The sequence below is a fragment of the Tetrahymena thermophila genome (genome assembly GCF_000189635.1).
Source record: "Tetrahymena thermophila SB210 genomic scaffold scf_8254813, whole genome shotgun sequence".
NCBI classification, from domain to species: Eukaryota; Ciliophora; class Oligohymenophorea; order Hymenostomatida; family Tetrahymenidae; genus Tetrahymena; species Tetrahymena thermophila.
The window spans coordinates 316,061-332,402 of record NW_002476569.1 but is presented as its reverse complement, the minus strand read 5'-3'; the positions used below and the strand labels follow the sequence as shown (position 1 = coordinate 332,402).

Sequence of the window (16,342 nt, the reverse complement as noted above, 5' to 3'; positions counted from 1 at the left end):
ATTTTTTTGATGCTTATCATCATAGAAGACATTGAATATATAGTTAAAATAGAATTAAAAGGTTTACCTAATAAAAATAAAATTGTCAACTAAATAAAAAAAAATAAAAATTTTAAATAATAATAACAAAATTTTATTTATTTATTTGGTGGTAAAATGTTAAAAAATAATTAAGCCAAAAAAATATAAAATAATAATTAGATAATCCTTTAAAAATTGGATTACCATTTTTTTAGAATTTAATTTACTCTTTTTATGTAAAAAATTTACAAAATTTGTGTGTTTATTCGTGATATATAATAATACTTTTTGATAACAAAAAAACATTAATTTTAATATTGATAAAAGTAATTCATATTTTTATATTAATAACATAAAAATGTTTGTTTAAAAGTAATAAATAAATTAATTAAATATGATGCCTAATCAATGAATTAGTTTTTATTGTTAATATAAAATAATTGAAAAATAAGAATAAAAGTATAATGAATATAAACAAAAATTATTTAAAAAACATTAAGAAATTTGTAATAAATAATGAATTAAATTAGCTTTTAAAATAGAGAGTTAAGTGCTAGGATTGAAATTCTTTGGCATTCAAAGTAGAAATAATAATAACAAAAAAATCAAGATTTAGAATCTTATAAATGTTTTAAAAGTATTTCCAAGGTAAAAGCAATCACTTTCTTATAATGCTACTCCTTCTATTGAAGTTTGTCCTTTAGGACAAGGGCTACATGAACCTGTTGTTCCAGACGTAGCTTTAGAAGGATCTCCATAATAGCCTGCCTTGCATTAACAAGAATTGATATAAACATTCCAAGGTTTTGTTCCATCACTATCATCATAGCAGGAACAGCCACTTAAATCATTTAAAATTTACGATCCAGGAGGACAATTTTAGCATGGAATTCCTCCTATAGAAAACATTCCTTAGGTACATTGTGTACAGCCAGAAGGAATTCCTTGAACAGTTGAAACATTTCCTTAATAGCCAGCTTAGCAAGTACATGTTAGCTAATTAACTGATAATTTGAGAGCGTTGCTATCAAAGCATGTGCAATTTGTAATAGCTCCTACTTAACTTTATAAAGGACTAAAAGAATTAGCAGGGCAAGCAATGCAAACTGCGGCATATGCCTGAATACCTGCTGTTGGTATAAATGCTGCAAGTGACATGTAATAATTAGGAATACAAATACTACAAAAAGAAACATCAGTCGGAACTGTAGATGCAATTTAAGTACCTGAACCTGTGGGACATGGAGTACACTAAGCAGAGCTAATAGGCTAAGATGTTTTAGCAGCAGTATTCATGTAGAAATTCAAGGAGCATTAATTGCATACACTTATATTTACTAAAGGACTAGTATTTCCATTTGCTTAACTAGAGGGTATAGCTGTATTGGTTCCAGAAGGACATTAAATACATGATCCACCTACCTCTGCATTAGTACCGTAATATCCTTGCATGCATAAACAGCTACCTGGCATTCCTTAAGCATTTTATGCACACTGTGAAATTACTAAGCAAATTAATTGTAAAAATACTATCAAAACTAAATATGCTTTCATTTTAGATAATTAATTAATTAACTACAATTAATTACGCCTTTACTCAGACAAACTTAAATAAATTTCTTAATTTACTTTTTCTTTCTTTTTATTGATTTATTAACCAAATTTGAAATTTTTTAACATTTAAGGCAACTCAAACAGAAATTTTTTAATTTTGAAGGTATTCTCATTTCTATGTATGGATGTATAGATGGACAGATGAATAAAGTTTTCAATAAAAAATAAAATCAATGTAAATTTCACTTTAACTCCTTAGACTAGACTCGGGTTGGGTTGGAACTAAACAGTAATCAAATATTATTTGAATTGATATTTTTTGTATCTTATTTTTTCCAAGCAAACTAAACACTTTCTTGTGAATATTAAATTCAATTTATTAATCTAAAAACTAGTATAAATAAAATTCTAATAAATTAAGATATTAAAATAAATTTAAGGATTTTTATGAATTTATGATTGCTTTTATTAAGTTTTGAAAAGTTAGGGATGCCACCAAAATGTTAAAATTGATAAGCCATCAAAACGCTTATTATTTACTCTAATTCATGACATTAATTTTTACTCAGGAAATCTCTTTCATACTAAAAATTGATAGTAAAATATCTTTTAATTTAGGAAAACTTTTCATTTTCTAAAAATTTTAAGTTTTAAATTAATAAATTGCCATTGAAAACATTTTAAATATTTTTAATTAATTAAGAGTTAATTTTAAATATACTACCTTAAAAAATCTATTTTGGTGTAAAATTCAAAAGTAAAAATAATTTTTTATTTTTATTTAAATTAATTTATTTTTGGTCTTTAATATTTATATTAATATTGATTTTATAGAAATTATGGTATTTCAATTTTATTTTTAGAAAATTGTATAAAAGAGAGAGCTAAACCCAATAAAGTAAAACTTAAATTTATTTCAAATATGATAAAAATACAAACAGCTTTAATATAAATATAATATAATTAATATTTCAATTAAATTATAAATATGATCTATTAATTTTAATATTAATTAAAAAATTCATATCGAAAACATTAATGATTTATTTACTTACTTAATTAATTAATTCATTTAGATAGAATCAAAGTAGAATTAAAATGCAAATTGAGATAGCAACATAAAATCTTATTACTACTCCAAAAGTCATACCAGATAAAAAGCAATCACTTTATTGACGGGCTACTCCTGTTATAGAAGTGTATCCACTAGGACAAGGAGTACAAGAGCCTGTTGTTCCAGATGTGGCTGTTGAAGGGTCTCCATAATAGCCTGCACTACATTAACATTAATTAGTATTAAAACTCCAAGGAAGTGTTCCTGTGCTATTATCGAAGCAGGTACAGCCACTAAAATCATTTAAGATTTAAGATCCAGGAGGACAGTTTTAACATGGGGTCCCTCCTATCGAAAACATACCTTAAGGACAACGAGTACAACCAGATGGTCCTCCTAAAAGACTCGAAACATTACCATAATAACCATTTAAACATGTACATGTTACTTAACTAGTTGAAAATGGAAGAGCATTTTCATCATAACAAGTACAATTTACAAGAGTTCCTATTTTTGTCTGTACTGGACAAGATGAGTTTGCTGGGCAAGGCATACAAATAGCTGGATAAGCTTTGACTCCAGGAATAGGACTAAAAGCAGCAACTGTCATATAATAATTAGCAACACATACATTGCAAAAAGAAACATCAGTTGGAGTTATAGAAGCGATTTAAGTACCTGAACCTTAAGGACAAGCAGTGCACTAAGCAGAAGAAATAGGATTAGAGGGATTCGCAGCAGTATTCATATAGAAATTCAATGAGCATTAATTGCATACACTGACATTTGCTTATGAATTTGTATTTCCCTACACAGAATTAGATGGTGCAGTAGTATTAGTCCCAGATGGGCATTAATTACATTGCCCCCCAATTTCTGCATTAGTTCCATAATATCCTTGCATACATAAGCAATTTCCTGCTGTTCCTTAAGCATTTTGGGCACATTATGAAATTACATAGCATATTAATTGCAAAAAAACTACTAAACTCAAATAAGCCTTCATAATCAATCAATCAATTAATTTAATTATTTATCTGTTTCTTAAAACAAACTCAATAAAATAATAGTAAATAAATAAATAAATAAAAAGCTAATTTCTAATTTAGTATTTGATTTATTCAAATTTCTTTTAAGTTTCTCAATAAACAAACAAACAAACAAACAAACAAACAAACAAACAAACAAACAAACAAACAAGCAACTTTATAACGAAAAATAAATTTGCCTTGGAATTCTTTAAATAATAATATTAAATTTAAAAACTGTGTTATTATCTTTTTTTTGCTGATTTTAATTATCTTCATTATTAAGTATGTTGATTCTTTTTTCTAGAAAATTTATAGATTACAGGATTTAAATTTCAATTCGTTATTTTTAAAAAAGTAAGCATAAAATAATTGGTAAAGTATAAAAATGATTGAAGTGCTTTCTAATTATTAGAAACTATAAGTAAAAATATATAATTATTGCATTTTAAAATATCATTAACACTTTAAATAGGGATAGAAAAAATATTTAATTTTTACTAAAATTTTACAAAAAATATATTATAATAAAAATAAATAATTAAATTAATTATTTGGTTTATTAAATTTTTTTCTAATTTACATATAAAAAGTAATTTATTTTATGCAGTATTTAACAATTTTAATTTAAAAAAAATTATCTAAATTCTTAAAACCTTTTAATTTGATATTATTAATTACATTATTAATAAAATATGGTTCAAAAAACAACTCCCATCAAGAAGATAAATAGTATGGAAACTGTAATAATTTTTTAAAAAGTTGTAGCCACATAACCTTAGCAATCTGTGATTAATTAGGATCCAACTGCTGAAGTTGTTCCATTTGGGCATGGGAGACAAGAACCTGTTTATCCTATTGTACTTCTTGAAGGACTACCATAGTAATTTTATTTGCATTAACAAGTATTGGTATCTGCACTCCATGGAAGAGTTCCTATACTAACGTCTATGCAAGTACATCCTCCAGAATCTGAGTTAACTAAAGAACCCATGGCACATGTAGTGCAAGATGCTCCCTTAGTTGAATATTAATCGATATCACAAGGAAAACAACCACTAACTTAATTGCTTGATGTATTTGGAACTCCAAAATATCCATTAGCACATATACAGGATGTTTGATTTGTATTTATAGGTGCTGCATTAGGATCAAAACATTAACAAGAAGAAATAGTATTAATAGTAGAAGTAGGTTAACTAGTTGAATTTGCTGGACAAGGGCTACATTATGCAGCCGATGAGTTTACTCCATTTGATGCAGCTAATTGAGTCATATAATAACCAGCTTAACATTGATTACATTAAGAAATATCACCAGGAGAGTTAGGCCCAGGTGAATTTCCAGAACCATGAGGGCAAATTGTACAAACTGCTGCAGTAGCAATACTTCCAGAAGAAGCAGTAACTGCAGCTTAATTCATGTAATAGTTATTTTAGCAAACATTGCACTATGAAATGTCACCTGAGCTTGAAGGAGGTTAAGTATTTCCTGAACCAGTAGGGCAAGGAAGGCATTAAGCAGCAGAGGGATTTATTCCACTTGAGCTAGGAATTGCATCTTGAGTCATGTAATAATTTTAAGAGCATAAATTACACTAAGAGACGTCCCCAGCTGTTGAAGCGCCATCAAGATTTCCAGTATTTGGTGGACAAGGAGAGCATTTAGCTGACTATGCAGTGGCTCCATTAGACCCAGAAACAGATATTGCAGTCATATAGTAATTAGGTAAACATATATTGCATTATGAAATATCTCCTGCAACGGTCGGTCCAGATAAGTTTCCAGTCCCTGCAGGACAAGGAGAGCACTAAGCTGGAGATGGAGTAGTTTGATTAGCTGCTACTGCCATATAGTAATTTACTTAACACTAATTGCAAATGCTCATAGCTGTATTAATATTTGAATTTCCATCTGGTTAGTTAGAAGGAGTTGGAGTTGTAGACCCACTTGGACATTATTTACAAAATCCACCAACTTCTGCAATAGCGCCATAAAATCCTTAATTACAAAGGCAGTTCCCAGGTGTTCCAAACGCGTTTTGAGTACAACCTTAATTTTAGGCATTAGAAAGAGAAAATAGTATTATAAAAGTAACCAAATAGAGGAACTATTTCATATTTTGATAAATGAATTAAGAGAAGAAGTTTTTGTTTGATTTTAGCTGCTTAAATTAAATAAGATTATCTAAATTTTTGATTAGCTAATAAATAAATTAATTAATGAAGAGATGATTATACTCAAATATATTTAAAATTATTAATTTAAAAGTAAAGTAGGTAGGTAGGTAGAAGTATTTCATAGAATAAGATTATTATTATTATTATTATTATCATCTTTTATTAGGTATTTAATTTTTTAATAATATATTTTTAAATAATAAACAAAATTAAGTGAAATAATATATAATATATATTATTCTAATTAAATATAAAATAATTAAAATTTTAGAATACAATTATTATTTTATTTTTTATTTCGCATCTTTCATACCTTACTTCATGAGCTAACTAACTACTACAAAATACAGTGATTATTAAAAATCAACAAATAATAAAAAATGATATTTCTTGTTAAATAATCTTATCAAATTAAAAGCTATTTCTATTTATTTATTTATTTACTTAAAGCAAATATAATTTAAAAAGTAATTTATTTATTCCTTATTAAAATTGATAACTATTTTATTTTTAAAATTATTTTAGCTTTATATTTATAATTTCTATTATTTTAAATACATACTAACTGCAAATAATTAATATGTATTTTAAATATTAATACTTTTTATGATATTTTTTTTGTTTCGTATTTGTTTGTTAAAATAAATGTGATGGATGGATGTATTTATTGTAAATATAAATATTTAATAAAAATCTAATTAATATAGACTAAAACAAAATAAACATTTATTAACTAATCAAGAATATCTTAATTAATTAATTTAGACAGATATACAGACAGACTATTTAATTAAAAAAATGGGTTAAAATTAAAATAAGTAATAAAAAAATTAAAATAATAAAGAAGGCAACGTACAAAAAGTTTATCAGATGTTAAATTCGTTTATCAAAAATACGTTTTTTTAATAAAAAAACTAGTAATGTACAGAATTGGTATTCAAGCTATCGTAAAAGAATTAATACAATAATATGTTTGTTTTTATAATTTTTGATGAACTCAGTCAGACTTTACTAAAAAAAATATAATTTGGTTGATTATTTTAAATTTAAGTTATTTTTAATTATAGAAAATAAAACATAGAGGATTAAAGATTATCAGATTTAGCAAAGTAAATAGCAACTTATAAAAATCTTAAAGTGTTAACACTTGATTTAAGGTATAATTTAATAATTATTGAATTATTATTTAAATTAAATTTAAATTAGTTAATCATATATGTATATACTGTAATCATAATTATGATATCATCATAATCAAATATTCAAATCAGCATTTCAAGTGGAATTAATTAATGGAATTTTCAAAGTTCACAAAATTAATTAGAATATTAAATTATATTTTTTAACAATATATTTTTTTTAAAATTTAAAACAAACAGTGAAAATTTAATTGGAGATGATGGAGTAGCATAATTATCTGAAATAGGAAATTGCTAAAATCTTACTTAGCTATCACTAAATTTATCAAAATAGTAAAAATAATTAATTAATTAATTTAGTCTACATTTAATTTAATAATGATAATTAATTGAAAAATTTAATGAATTATTTTTATGTTTTATTAAATTTTATTTTTAAAGAAATAGTTAAAACAAAATTACTGATGAAGGTTTATTAGCCTTTTATACAATATTGATAAATTTGAATAACTTAGAGACATTAAATTTAGATTTCAGGTAATAATTGAATGACTTGATTGATATAAAATTTATAAATCTTATATTTTTTAGCTTTGCTTTTGATTTCATAATATTTATTTACTAATTAATTGTAATTAATTTTATTAGCTCAAATAAAATTATTGGGGAGAACTCAGATATTTTAAGAAAACTCAAAGATTTTCCAAATCTCTAGAAATTGACAATTAATTTAAAGTATAATTAATCTTCCTTTTTTGTCATTTAAAATAAATATAAATCCTTAGTTAAATATTTATTTTATCAGTCCATTCATTTTTATTTAATTTTACTAGATTTTTCCAAATAAATTTTATGCTTGATAATTTAATTAAAACTAATTATGAAATATTAAATATATATATATATATATATATATAGCAACAATTAGCTAGGTTATAAAGGAATGTATGGTTTGTCAAAAATAGTTTATTATTGTAGAAATCTCAGATATTTAAATCTTCAGTTAAGGTAAGAAAAAATTAAATTTGATATGAATTTTAGAATAAACTAAAAGAAAATAAATACAAAACATTTATTTTTAAGAGTTAATGATTGATACTAATAACAAATAAATTTTATTTAAAAATATTTACCATTCCTTTTAATAAAAAAGAAATAATGAATTTAAAGAAATGGGGCTTGAATAATTTTGTATGGTATTCAGGAGCTTATAGTAAATATAGCATATTATAATGGATGTTTAGTAATTAATAGTTAACTAATAATCAATTAATTACAAAAATATTAAATAAAAAAGGGAAAACAATATTACGAGTGACTTTTGGATAATAATGTTCATGATGAGTGATAAACTTTCCTAACTCAGGTCTTTTGTCTTTTATTTATAGTAAATTATATTTAGTTTATTATGAATTTTAAAATACTGTTTTAATTAATTAAAAATTATTTGCAAATATGAAAAATTAAAATAATTATTTAAGTAAATTTCATTAGTTTAATTTATTCACTTTTTATCACACATAAAAGGAACAACAATATGCATCACGGAAATATTTTAAAACAAGCAAAAAAAAAATTTCATAAAATGAAGTTTTTGGTTAAAGCAGATTTTAAATTAAATTGAATTTAATTAGATAAATAAATAAATTTAAAAAAATATTAATAATAAAAGGACTTAATTTATTTATTAAAATGTTTTGTCTATAAAAATAAATAAATAATTAAATAATTAACATAATAATTTATTTTAATCATATTTGTTTATTTATATTTTTGAAATTTTATACAGTGTTTTATATAAAATATACCAATCAGTTTATGAGCCATAAATATATATTAAATTAAGGAAAATTTGGAAAATATTTACAACTTTCTAAAATTTCAAAAAATGAAATTTAATTGCTACTGCTTAAAAATTTAAGCAAAATATAAATTTTGGTTTTAATATATATTTTAATAATATTTACTTTTATTTTATCTTTGCTTTGATACACTTTTTTTTTAGTAATAATAAAATAAATTCTTTATCTTGTAATTATTTTTCATTTGTTATGAAAAGATAATAAATTATAAATAATCAAAATTTGTATTAATTAGCCACTTTTTATTTTTTAGATACAAATTAAATTGTGAAAAGATAATAAATTATAAATAATCAAAATTTGTATTAATTAGCCACTTTTTATTTTTTAGATACAAAATTAAATTGCTTTATCTTAATTTTGATTTTGTATTTGTTATTGAGTACTGCTTAAATAATAAAACTTTTCCATATTGTAAATAATTAAGAAATTTTTATTAAAAAATTAATTTACTTTGTTTGTTTGTTTTCACAAAAAAAAAATGATATAATAGAAAAAAGAATTTAAGGTGTTAAAAGAAGTAAATTTTTTTTTTTTGTTATTTAACTTTTAAAGATCAATTTTATAAAAAAAGTTTTTAGACTCTGAGTTATCCTCTCATTAAAATCTTGATATCAATTTAAAGTAAAAGAAATTTTATTTTATTAATTTATTTAAATCATCCTTATTTATGAATAAAAATTAACCTTTTTATTCATTTATATTATTTAAATATAATTTATTTTTTATATTTTCTCAAATATTTTGAAAAATCTACTCTATCAACATAACATAAATTTCCTTTGAATTTAAAGAAATGCTTAAATTGGATCATAAGGTTTTTAAGATTTAAGCCAGGCTTTATCAAAATGCGCTAAAATCTCAAATTTATCACTTCAACTCTCGTATATCTTATTTTCTTTATTTAGTATTATAAAAAGATATGTATTTGAAATTAAAAATCAATCAATCAATGTTTTCCAAATTTAACTTTTAGAATTCAAATTTTAAATTAAAATAATAATCTTTTATTAATATATAATTATTTACTTACTGATTGATCCATATCTCAAATTATATATAATTAATTTTGAGAAAATAAATTTGTCTTAGCAAATAATATAATTTTTGTAATATGATAAAAGGAATAATAAAATTGAATAATAAGAAGCTCTTGCTTTAAGTTCTGCTTTAGCTAGTTGCTCTAATCTTTCAAAATTAAACCTATAGTTATGGTATAAAATATTATATTTAATTTAAATAACAGATTGATAGATTTTTTTTAAATAATAATCTATACAAATATAAATAAATTTTCATCAAAATAAATTAATTGGTATATAATGAATTAATTACTCTCATATTTTTTTAAGTTTGTAAGATATTATGCAAATTAAAATTTTTATAATCACAAAATTGTCTTTATTTAATGATTTACAATAAACTAGCAACTCTTATTTTTTAATAAATTTATAGGGAATGTGGTCTTTTATCATAGTGTATATCAGATATAATTGGTCCTTTATCAAATTGCTCTTAACTCAAATATTTGACTCTTTTATTAGGGTTTAACTTTAATAATAGCTTTTATTCAATATTTTTTATTTTTTTCAATCTTTTAATTATAATTATAATAATAATATTGATATTTTTAAAAGAAGTAATTTTTTTGGTGACAAGGGAGCTTTGGTTTTAAGTTCTGCATTAAGTGGACTTAATAATCTTTCATCTTTGAAACTTGAGATAAGGTAAGAAATAAATTCTTAAATTAAGTAGTTCATACAACATGCTAAGCCTCTATATAAAAAAAGACTTTTACAATTTAAATTTAAATAAATAAATAAATAAATAAATAAATAATTATTTTTTACTTAAAATAAGAGAAAATGAAATTTCTGATGAAGGTATTTCAAATATAGGCTCTGCTCTATCAAACTGCTCTAATTTAAAATCTTTAAATTGTCTGTTTGCGTATGATTGATTGATTATTGGTTTTTGTTTTTTGGAGTATAAGATGAGAAGTTTGCTTTTTTAAATCTAAGAAAAAAATTTTCAATAATCTTGAATAAAAACAATTACTTTTTATTCATTTATTCCTTTAAGTTTAAAAAATTTTTTTCTTTTTATTAACAAAGGGAGGGATTGGAGGGGAGGAGGATTATCAATATTAGGTTTTAAAGTATAAATTATAATTTCCTATAATTTTGAATATTGAAAGAAATATCCTTTTGCTTCCCCCACCCTTCCTAAAAAATTAAAAATAAATAATATTTTTTTAAATTAACATATTAAATGAAATATTTTTTATTAAAGTATTAATAAAATTGGATATAAGGGAGTACAAAATCTAAGTTAATCTTTAGCAAAAATCTATTAACTTTCATCTTTAACTCTTGAACTCAAGTAAAATACTGTTTTTCTTTTCATCACTTTTTGTATAAAAATTAAATAAATTGCTTAATGATAAAATTACCGATTAAATATTAAATTTTAAAGTTGTTTTTTTAAATAGTTTGGTTGGTTGGTTATTTAATTTATTTTTATATTCTTAAAATATTATCTTATCTTAAATATAATTTAATCAAAGTACTAATTTGATCAAAAGAGAGGATAGAATTAAATTGAAAAATAAATTTTTAAAGCTAAATAGACTAGTTAAAATTAATACTCGTTTCTGACACATAAAACTTTAAAAAGTTTTTAAAATTAATTACTTTGTGATAAATAAAAAGTAAAAATAAATAATATTGCTTTGTTTGTTAAATACTTGTTTGTTTGATAAATTTTAAAGTAAATAGCTTTTATATAGTTTATTTATTTATTTACAATTAAAGATAAATTTAAGTAAAATCCAAAATTTTTCATAAAAATGTTATTTAAAAAACAGATTTTTAAGTCATATTTTAAAACCTAAAATATTATTTGATGTTTGTATAATAACATAAATAAAAGCATAAATAATTACATCAGTAAAGTAAGAGAATCTATTCTTAAAATAGAATAAAATCTGTTTATGTTTATCCATTCCTCTTTGGCAATCAAATTTGTCCATCCGTCAGTCCTACACACAAAAATATCCAAAGCATTTACTAAAATTAATATACTTTTTAATATCAAACAATATAATAAATAATGTATTAATTAGATTTTAATAAACATTTAATTTAGTTCTTAAATATACTCGCTCTCAAGTAGATTATTTTAATTACATAAATCTCTTAGATAAGGCTTCAATATTTTTTACTTAAGGATGTAATTATTAATAGAAAATTTCTTTACTAAAGCCAATTCTTTCTACTTTGTTATATAATTGATTTTTATAAATATAAAATTGATTTATTTTTATTATTTATATATGATATATATATATAGTATTTCATATAAAAAAAGAACCTTTAAACATTTTTTAATTTAATAATTTAACTTTTAAAATGATCTACTAAATATTTATTAATTTCCTACTACAGAAATAATTATCAGAGAATAGCAATACTTTATGTAATAATATTTTTGCAAGGAAATTAAAATATTGGATGAACTTATAAAATACAAACAAACTCAACAATATTTATTATCTTAATTTAATTTAATTTAGCATATTAATTATTTGTATAAATTTTTATTGTATTGAGAACATTTATTATTGAATCTAAAAAAGATTTTTTAGTTCAAGCAAATATTAACACTATTAAAATAGACAAAGAGGCAAATAAGATTTTTGAGTTAGTGGTTTAATTTTATTAGCAATCACTTGCTTATTGAGCAGCACCAGCAACAGAAGTGCCTCCATTAGGACAAGATTAGCAAGTAACAGCAGCAGCAGTAACTCCATTAGAAGCAGCAACTGCAGCAGCAGTTTAGTAATAATTAGCTTAGCAGATATTGCATTAAGAAACATCACCTTAGTTTTGTACTCCATTGTTTCCTGTTCCAGTAGGGCAGCTAGAGCACGATGCAGCTGAGGCAGCATTACCATTAGAAGCGGCAGCAGCTGCAGCAGTCATGTAGTAGTTAGCTTAACATTAATTACAAACACTTAAATCAGCACTAGCATTTGTATTACCTCCAGCAGATAAAGAAGGAGAAGCAGTTGTAGTTCCTGAAGGACACTAATTACAAGTACCTCCAGTTTCAGCATTAATACCATAATATCCTTGATTGCACATGCAAGAACCTACATTTCCTTGAGCATTAGTAGCACATTAAGCATTTGCATATGATGCAAATAATACAAAAGCAAGTAATAATATTGACTTGTTCATTTATTAAGATGAATGAATAAATGTATTTGATTGGTGTTAAAGTTATTATGTTTGTTTGTTTGATTGATTGATTAGAATTGTTTTTATTATTATTTTTTTATAAATTCAGCTAAAAATGAAGAAAGTATTTAAATTAGTATGAAGTTTTTTTACAATATGAAAAAATAACCAGAAATTAAAAAAATATAAATTAAAATGTAAGAAATTAGTTTCTATTTTGAAACGTAAATTTAAAATTAACGTGAAATTAATTAAAATAGAACCACTTTTATTTAGATGTAATTAAAGGTGAATTCTTAACTTGAAATTAATTAATTGATTACTTAATTTTATTTGATATAGATAAATAAATAACCTAAGATTAAAATAAAAAAATAGATTCAGTTTCAATCAATCAAACATTAAATTAATCAGTAAGCGTTAATTTAAGAAAGATTTAATAAAAGCTTCAAATATTACAAAATCTATCTATTACTATTTAAGTTTTGGCCATTAAGTAAAATTAATCTTTTTGAACTAGTATTTCTTTTTAATTTAGAGTTTTTTGGTTTTTCTGAGAGTTACATATTTTTTATTAAAAATTGAAATATGAATAAACAAATATTTAAATGAATTTTTAATTTAAAAATCTTCTATTTTTATTTGAAATTGGTTTGAGTAAAATAACTCATTCCTATCTTTCAAATCCTCTATCATATTTGAAGGTAAATATTACAAATACTGTTTACTTTTAAATTAAAATAGACAACTTTACCAAAAATAAATTAAATTAAATTAATTAGAAGAATATTCAAGTTAACATCTTAAGGTCAAAGGAAATCAATAAAATTTGAGGAATTTGATTAGATCTGAATATGGTTTGTAACTTTGTTTTAAATAATTTCTTTTAATTTAAAATATTTTATAAGTAAAATAATATTTCATTAAATTTTTAAATATATATTCAATTTTAGCTTTAAGAATTAACCTTATTCTTTAACTTAATCTGATTTCATACATATTTTATTAAATAACCAACAACACTTTTACATTAAAATACTTTGTAAAAATTTCAAAAGAATATTATTTAATTACATAATAAACACTTCTTATCATTAAAAAATAAAATCAATATACTCAAGAAATTAAATTAAATTTTATTTTTTAAATATCAAGTCAATCAACTATTTATTTAATATTTTTAAGTTAATTTAAAATTCATACAAATTAATAACTAACATGCCAGTAGATTTAATCATTTTAATACATTTGTTTAAAAAATTATTTAGTTTTAAACTTTATTAGTAAATAAATTATTTATGATTCAAATGGATAAAGATAAGACTAAAATACATAGAGATGCAAAAAGGATTTTTGAGTTTGTTGTTGAGCTTTATTAGCAATCACTTGCTTATTGAGCAGCGCCAGCAGCAGAAGTACTGCCATTAGGGCAAGATTAGCAAGTAACAGCAGCGGCAGTAACTCCATTAGAAGCAGCAACTGCAGCAGCACTTTAGTAATAATTAGCTTAGCAGATATTGCATTAAGAAACATCACCTTAGCTTTATACTCCGTTGTTTCCTGTTCCAGTGGGGCAGTTAGAGCATTAAGCGGCAGTGGCAGCGTTACCATTAGAAGCGGCAGCAGCTGCAGCAGTCATGTAGTAGTTAGCTTAACATTAGTTGCAGACACTTAAATCAGCACTAGCGTTTGTGTTACCACCAGCTGATAAAGAAGGAGATGCGGTAGTAGATCCAGCTGGACATTAATTACAAGTACCTCCATTTTCAGCATTAACACCATAATATCCTTGATTGCACATGCAAGAACCCACATTACCTTGAGCGTTAGTAGTACATTAAGCATTTGCATAAGATGCAAATAATACAAAAGCAAGTAATAATAGTTATTTGTTCATTTCTTAAGTTGAATGAATGAATAAATGTATTTTGATTTATGTAGAAGCTATTATGTTTGTTTGTTAAGAATTGTTTTTATTATTATTTTGTTATAAATTTTTGCAGCTAAAATTTAGAAAGAATTTAAATTGAGTAAGAGTTTTTTTACAATATTAAAAAATAGCCAGAATTAAAAAAAATATAAATTAAAATGTAAGGATTTAGTTTCTATTTCAAATTTTAAATTTAAAATTAACGTGAAATCAAAGTTATCTAAAAAATTAAAATAGAAGAACATTTAGATGAAATTAAAGAAGAATTCTTAATTTGAAATTAATTAACTGATAACTTAATTTTATTTGAAAAAGTCAAATAACCTTAGATTAAAATAAAAAGAATAGATTCGATTTCAATCATTTCTTAATTAAATAGTAAGTGTGTATTTTAGAAAAAATTTCATATCTACAAATAATAGTACAAAGGCTATATATAATATTTACACTTTTTCATTGCTTTTAGAAAGAAAAAACCTTTTTAAGTTAGCATTTGCTCTTAGTTTTTAGTTTGTTTTTTGATTTTTATTAGAGTAATTTATTTTTTATCTTATATGTACAAAAAAACAAATATTTAAATGAATTTTAATTTGAAAATCATCTATATTTTGTTGAAATTGAGCAAAATAACTAACTCATCACTTTCTTTCAAAACTCCTATTATCTTTAAAGGTAAAGATTACAAATACTAATTACTTTTAAATTATGATAGACAACTCTACCAAAAATAAATTAAATTAATTAGAAGAATATTCAAATTAACATCTTAAGGTGAAAATAAATATTATACATTCGGGGAATTTGATTAGATCTAAAACGGAATATATATAGCTTTGTAAAAAATAATTTCTTAAAATTTAAAATATTTTTTTATTTAAATAATATTTTGTTAAGTTTTGAAAAAATATATCTTTATAATTTTAATTTTAAGAATAAACCTTGTTTTTTAAATTAATCTAATTTAATACATACATATTATTATTTAATAAACAAACAAAATACTTTATAAAAATTGCATTACTTAATTACATAATTAATATTTCTAATAAAAATAAAAGTAATTTATCTTTATATCATCATTTTTAAAAAGAATGAAATAAATTAAATTGTTTATTTATAAATTTGATAAAGATTTATTATAAATTTTATAAATTCAGAAACTATTAAAATAATGAATGTCCGAATAGCTCAGTATTTTATTGCTTCATTAAAATTTTTATTATTATATTTTTTAACTCACTAAAAATACAATCAATTTACTTATTTATTTATTTAACTTTAAGGTATATTTATATTAAAAATTTGAAATAATAAAATGAAATTTTATTTTAAT

At 22.3% G+C, this 16,342-nt stretch overlaps 7 protein-coding genes across 7 annotated transcripts; 2 read left to right on the top strand and 5 right to left on the bottom strand. All coding sequences in view use genetic code 6, as the record gives it.

Annotated features, from left to right (window-relative positions):
- Positions 1-597: 597 nt before the first annotated feature.
- On the bottom strand, positions 598-1,494 carry TTHERM_00363110 (immobilization antigen; the record flags this gene model as incomplete). The annotated part of the gene is made up of 1 exon (XM_001007422.2): positions 598-1,494. The coding sequence occupies one exon, from the start codon at positions 1,492-1,494 to the stop codon at positions 598-600; it is 897 nt and encodes a 298-aa protein (XP_001007422.2).
- Positions 1,495-2,657: 1,163 nt separating this feature from the next.
- On the bottom strand, positions 2,658-3,533 carry TTHERM_00363100 (GCC2 and GCC3 family protein; the record flags this gene model as incomplete). Its single annotated transcript, XM_001007421.2, has 1 exon — positions 2,658-3,533. The coding sequence occupies one exon, from the start codon at positions 3,531-3,533 to the stop codon at positions 2,658-2,660; it is 876 nt and encodes a 291-aa protein (XP_001007421.2).
- An 824-nt stretch (positions 3,534-4,357) lies between these two features.
- On the bottom strand, positions 4,358-5,776 carry TTHERM_00363090 (immobilization antigen; the record flags this gene model as incomplete). The annotated part of the gene is made up of 1 exon (XM_001007420.1): positions 4,358-5,776. One exon carries the CDS (start codon positions 5,774-5,776, stop codon positions 4,358-4,360), a length of 1,419 nt encoding a protein of 472 aa, XP_001007420.1.
- A 715-nt stretch (positions 5,777-6,491) lies between these two features.
- TTHERM_00363080 (kinase domain protein) lies at positions 6,492-8,600 on the top strand (the record flags this gene model as incomplete). Its single annotated transcript, XM_001007419.2, has 9 exons — positions 6,492-6,784; positions 6,905-6,994; positions 7,217-7,309; positions 7,418-7,513; positions 7,625-7,711; positions 7,895-7,984; positions 8,130-8,219; positions 8,274-8,363; positions 8,504-8,600. 9 exons carry the CDS (start codon positions 6,492-6,494, stop codon positions 8,598-8,600), a joined length of 1,026 nt encoding a protein of 341 aa, XP_001007419.2.
- A 1,449-nt stretch (positions 8,601-10,049) lies between these two features.
- TTHERM_000363079 (hypothetical protein) lies at positions 10,050-11,495 on the top strand (the record flags this gene model as incomplete). The annotated part of the gene is made up of 5 exons (XM_012795464.1): positions 10,050-10,052; positions 10,294-10,565; positions 10,699-10,788; positions 11,131-11,220; positions 11,405-11,495. The coding sequence occupies 5 exons, from the start codon at positions 10,050-10,052 to the stop codon at positions 11,493-11,495; spliced, it is 546 nt and encodes a 181-aa protein (XP_012650918.1).
- A 990-nt stretch (positions 11,496-12,485) lies between these two features.
- Positions 12,486-13,079, bottom strand: TTHERM_00363070 (immobilization antigen; the record flags this gene model as incomplete). Its single annotated transcript, XM_001007418.1, has 1 exon — positions 12,486-13,079. The coding sequence occupies one exon, from the start codon at positions 13,077-13,079 to the stop codon at positions 12,486-12,488; it is 594 nt and encodes a 197-aa protein (XP_001007418.1).
- Positions 13,080-14,382: 1,303 nt separating this feature from the next.
- Positions 14,383-14,976, bottom strand: TTHERM_00363060 (immobilization antigen; the record flags this gene model as incomplete). Its single annotated transcript, XM_001007417.1, has 1 exon — positions 14,383-14,976. One exon carries the CDS (start codon positions 14,974-14,976, stop codon positions 14,383-14,385), a length of 594 nt encoding a protein of 197 aa, XP_001007417.1.
- Positions 14,977-16,342: the final 1,366 nt, after the last annotated feature.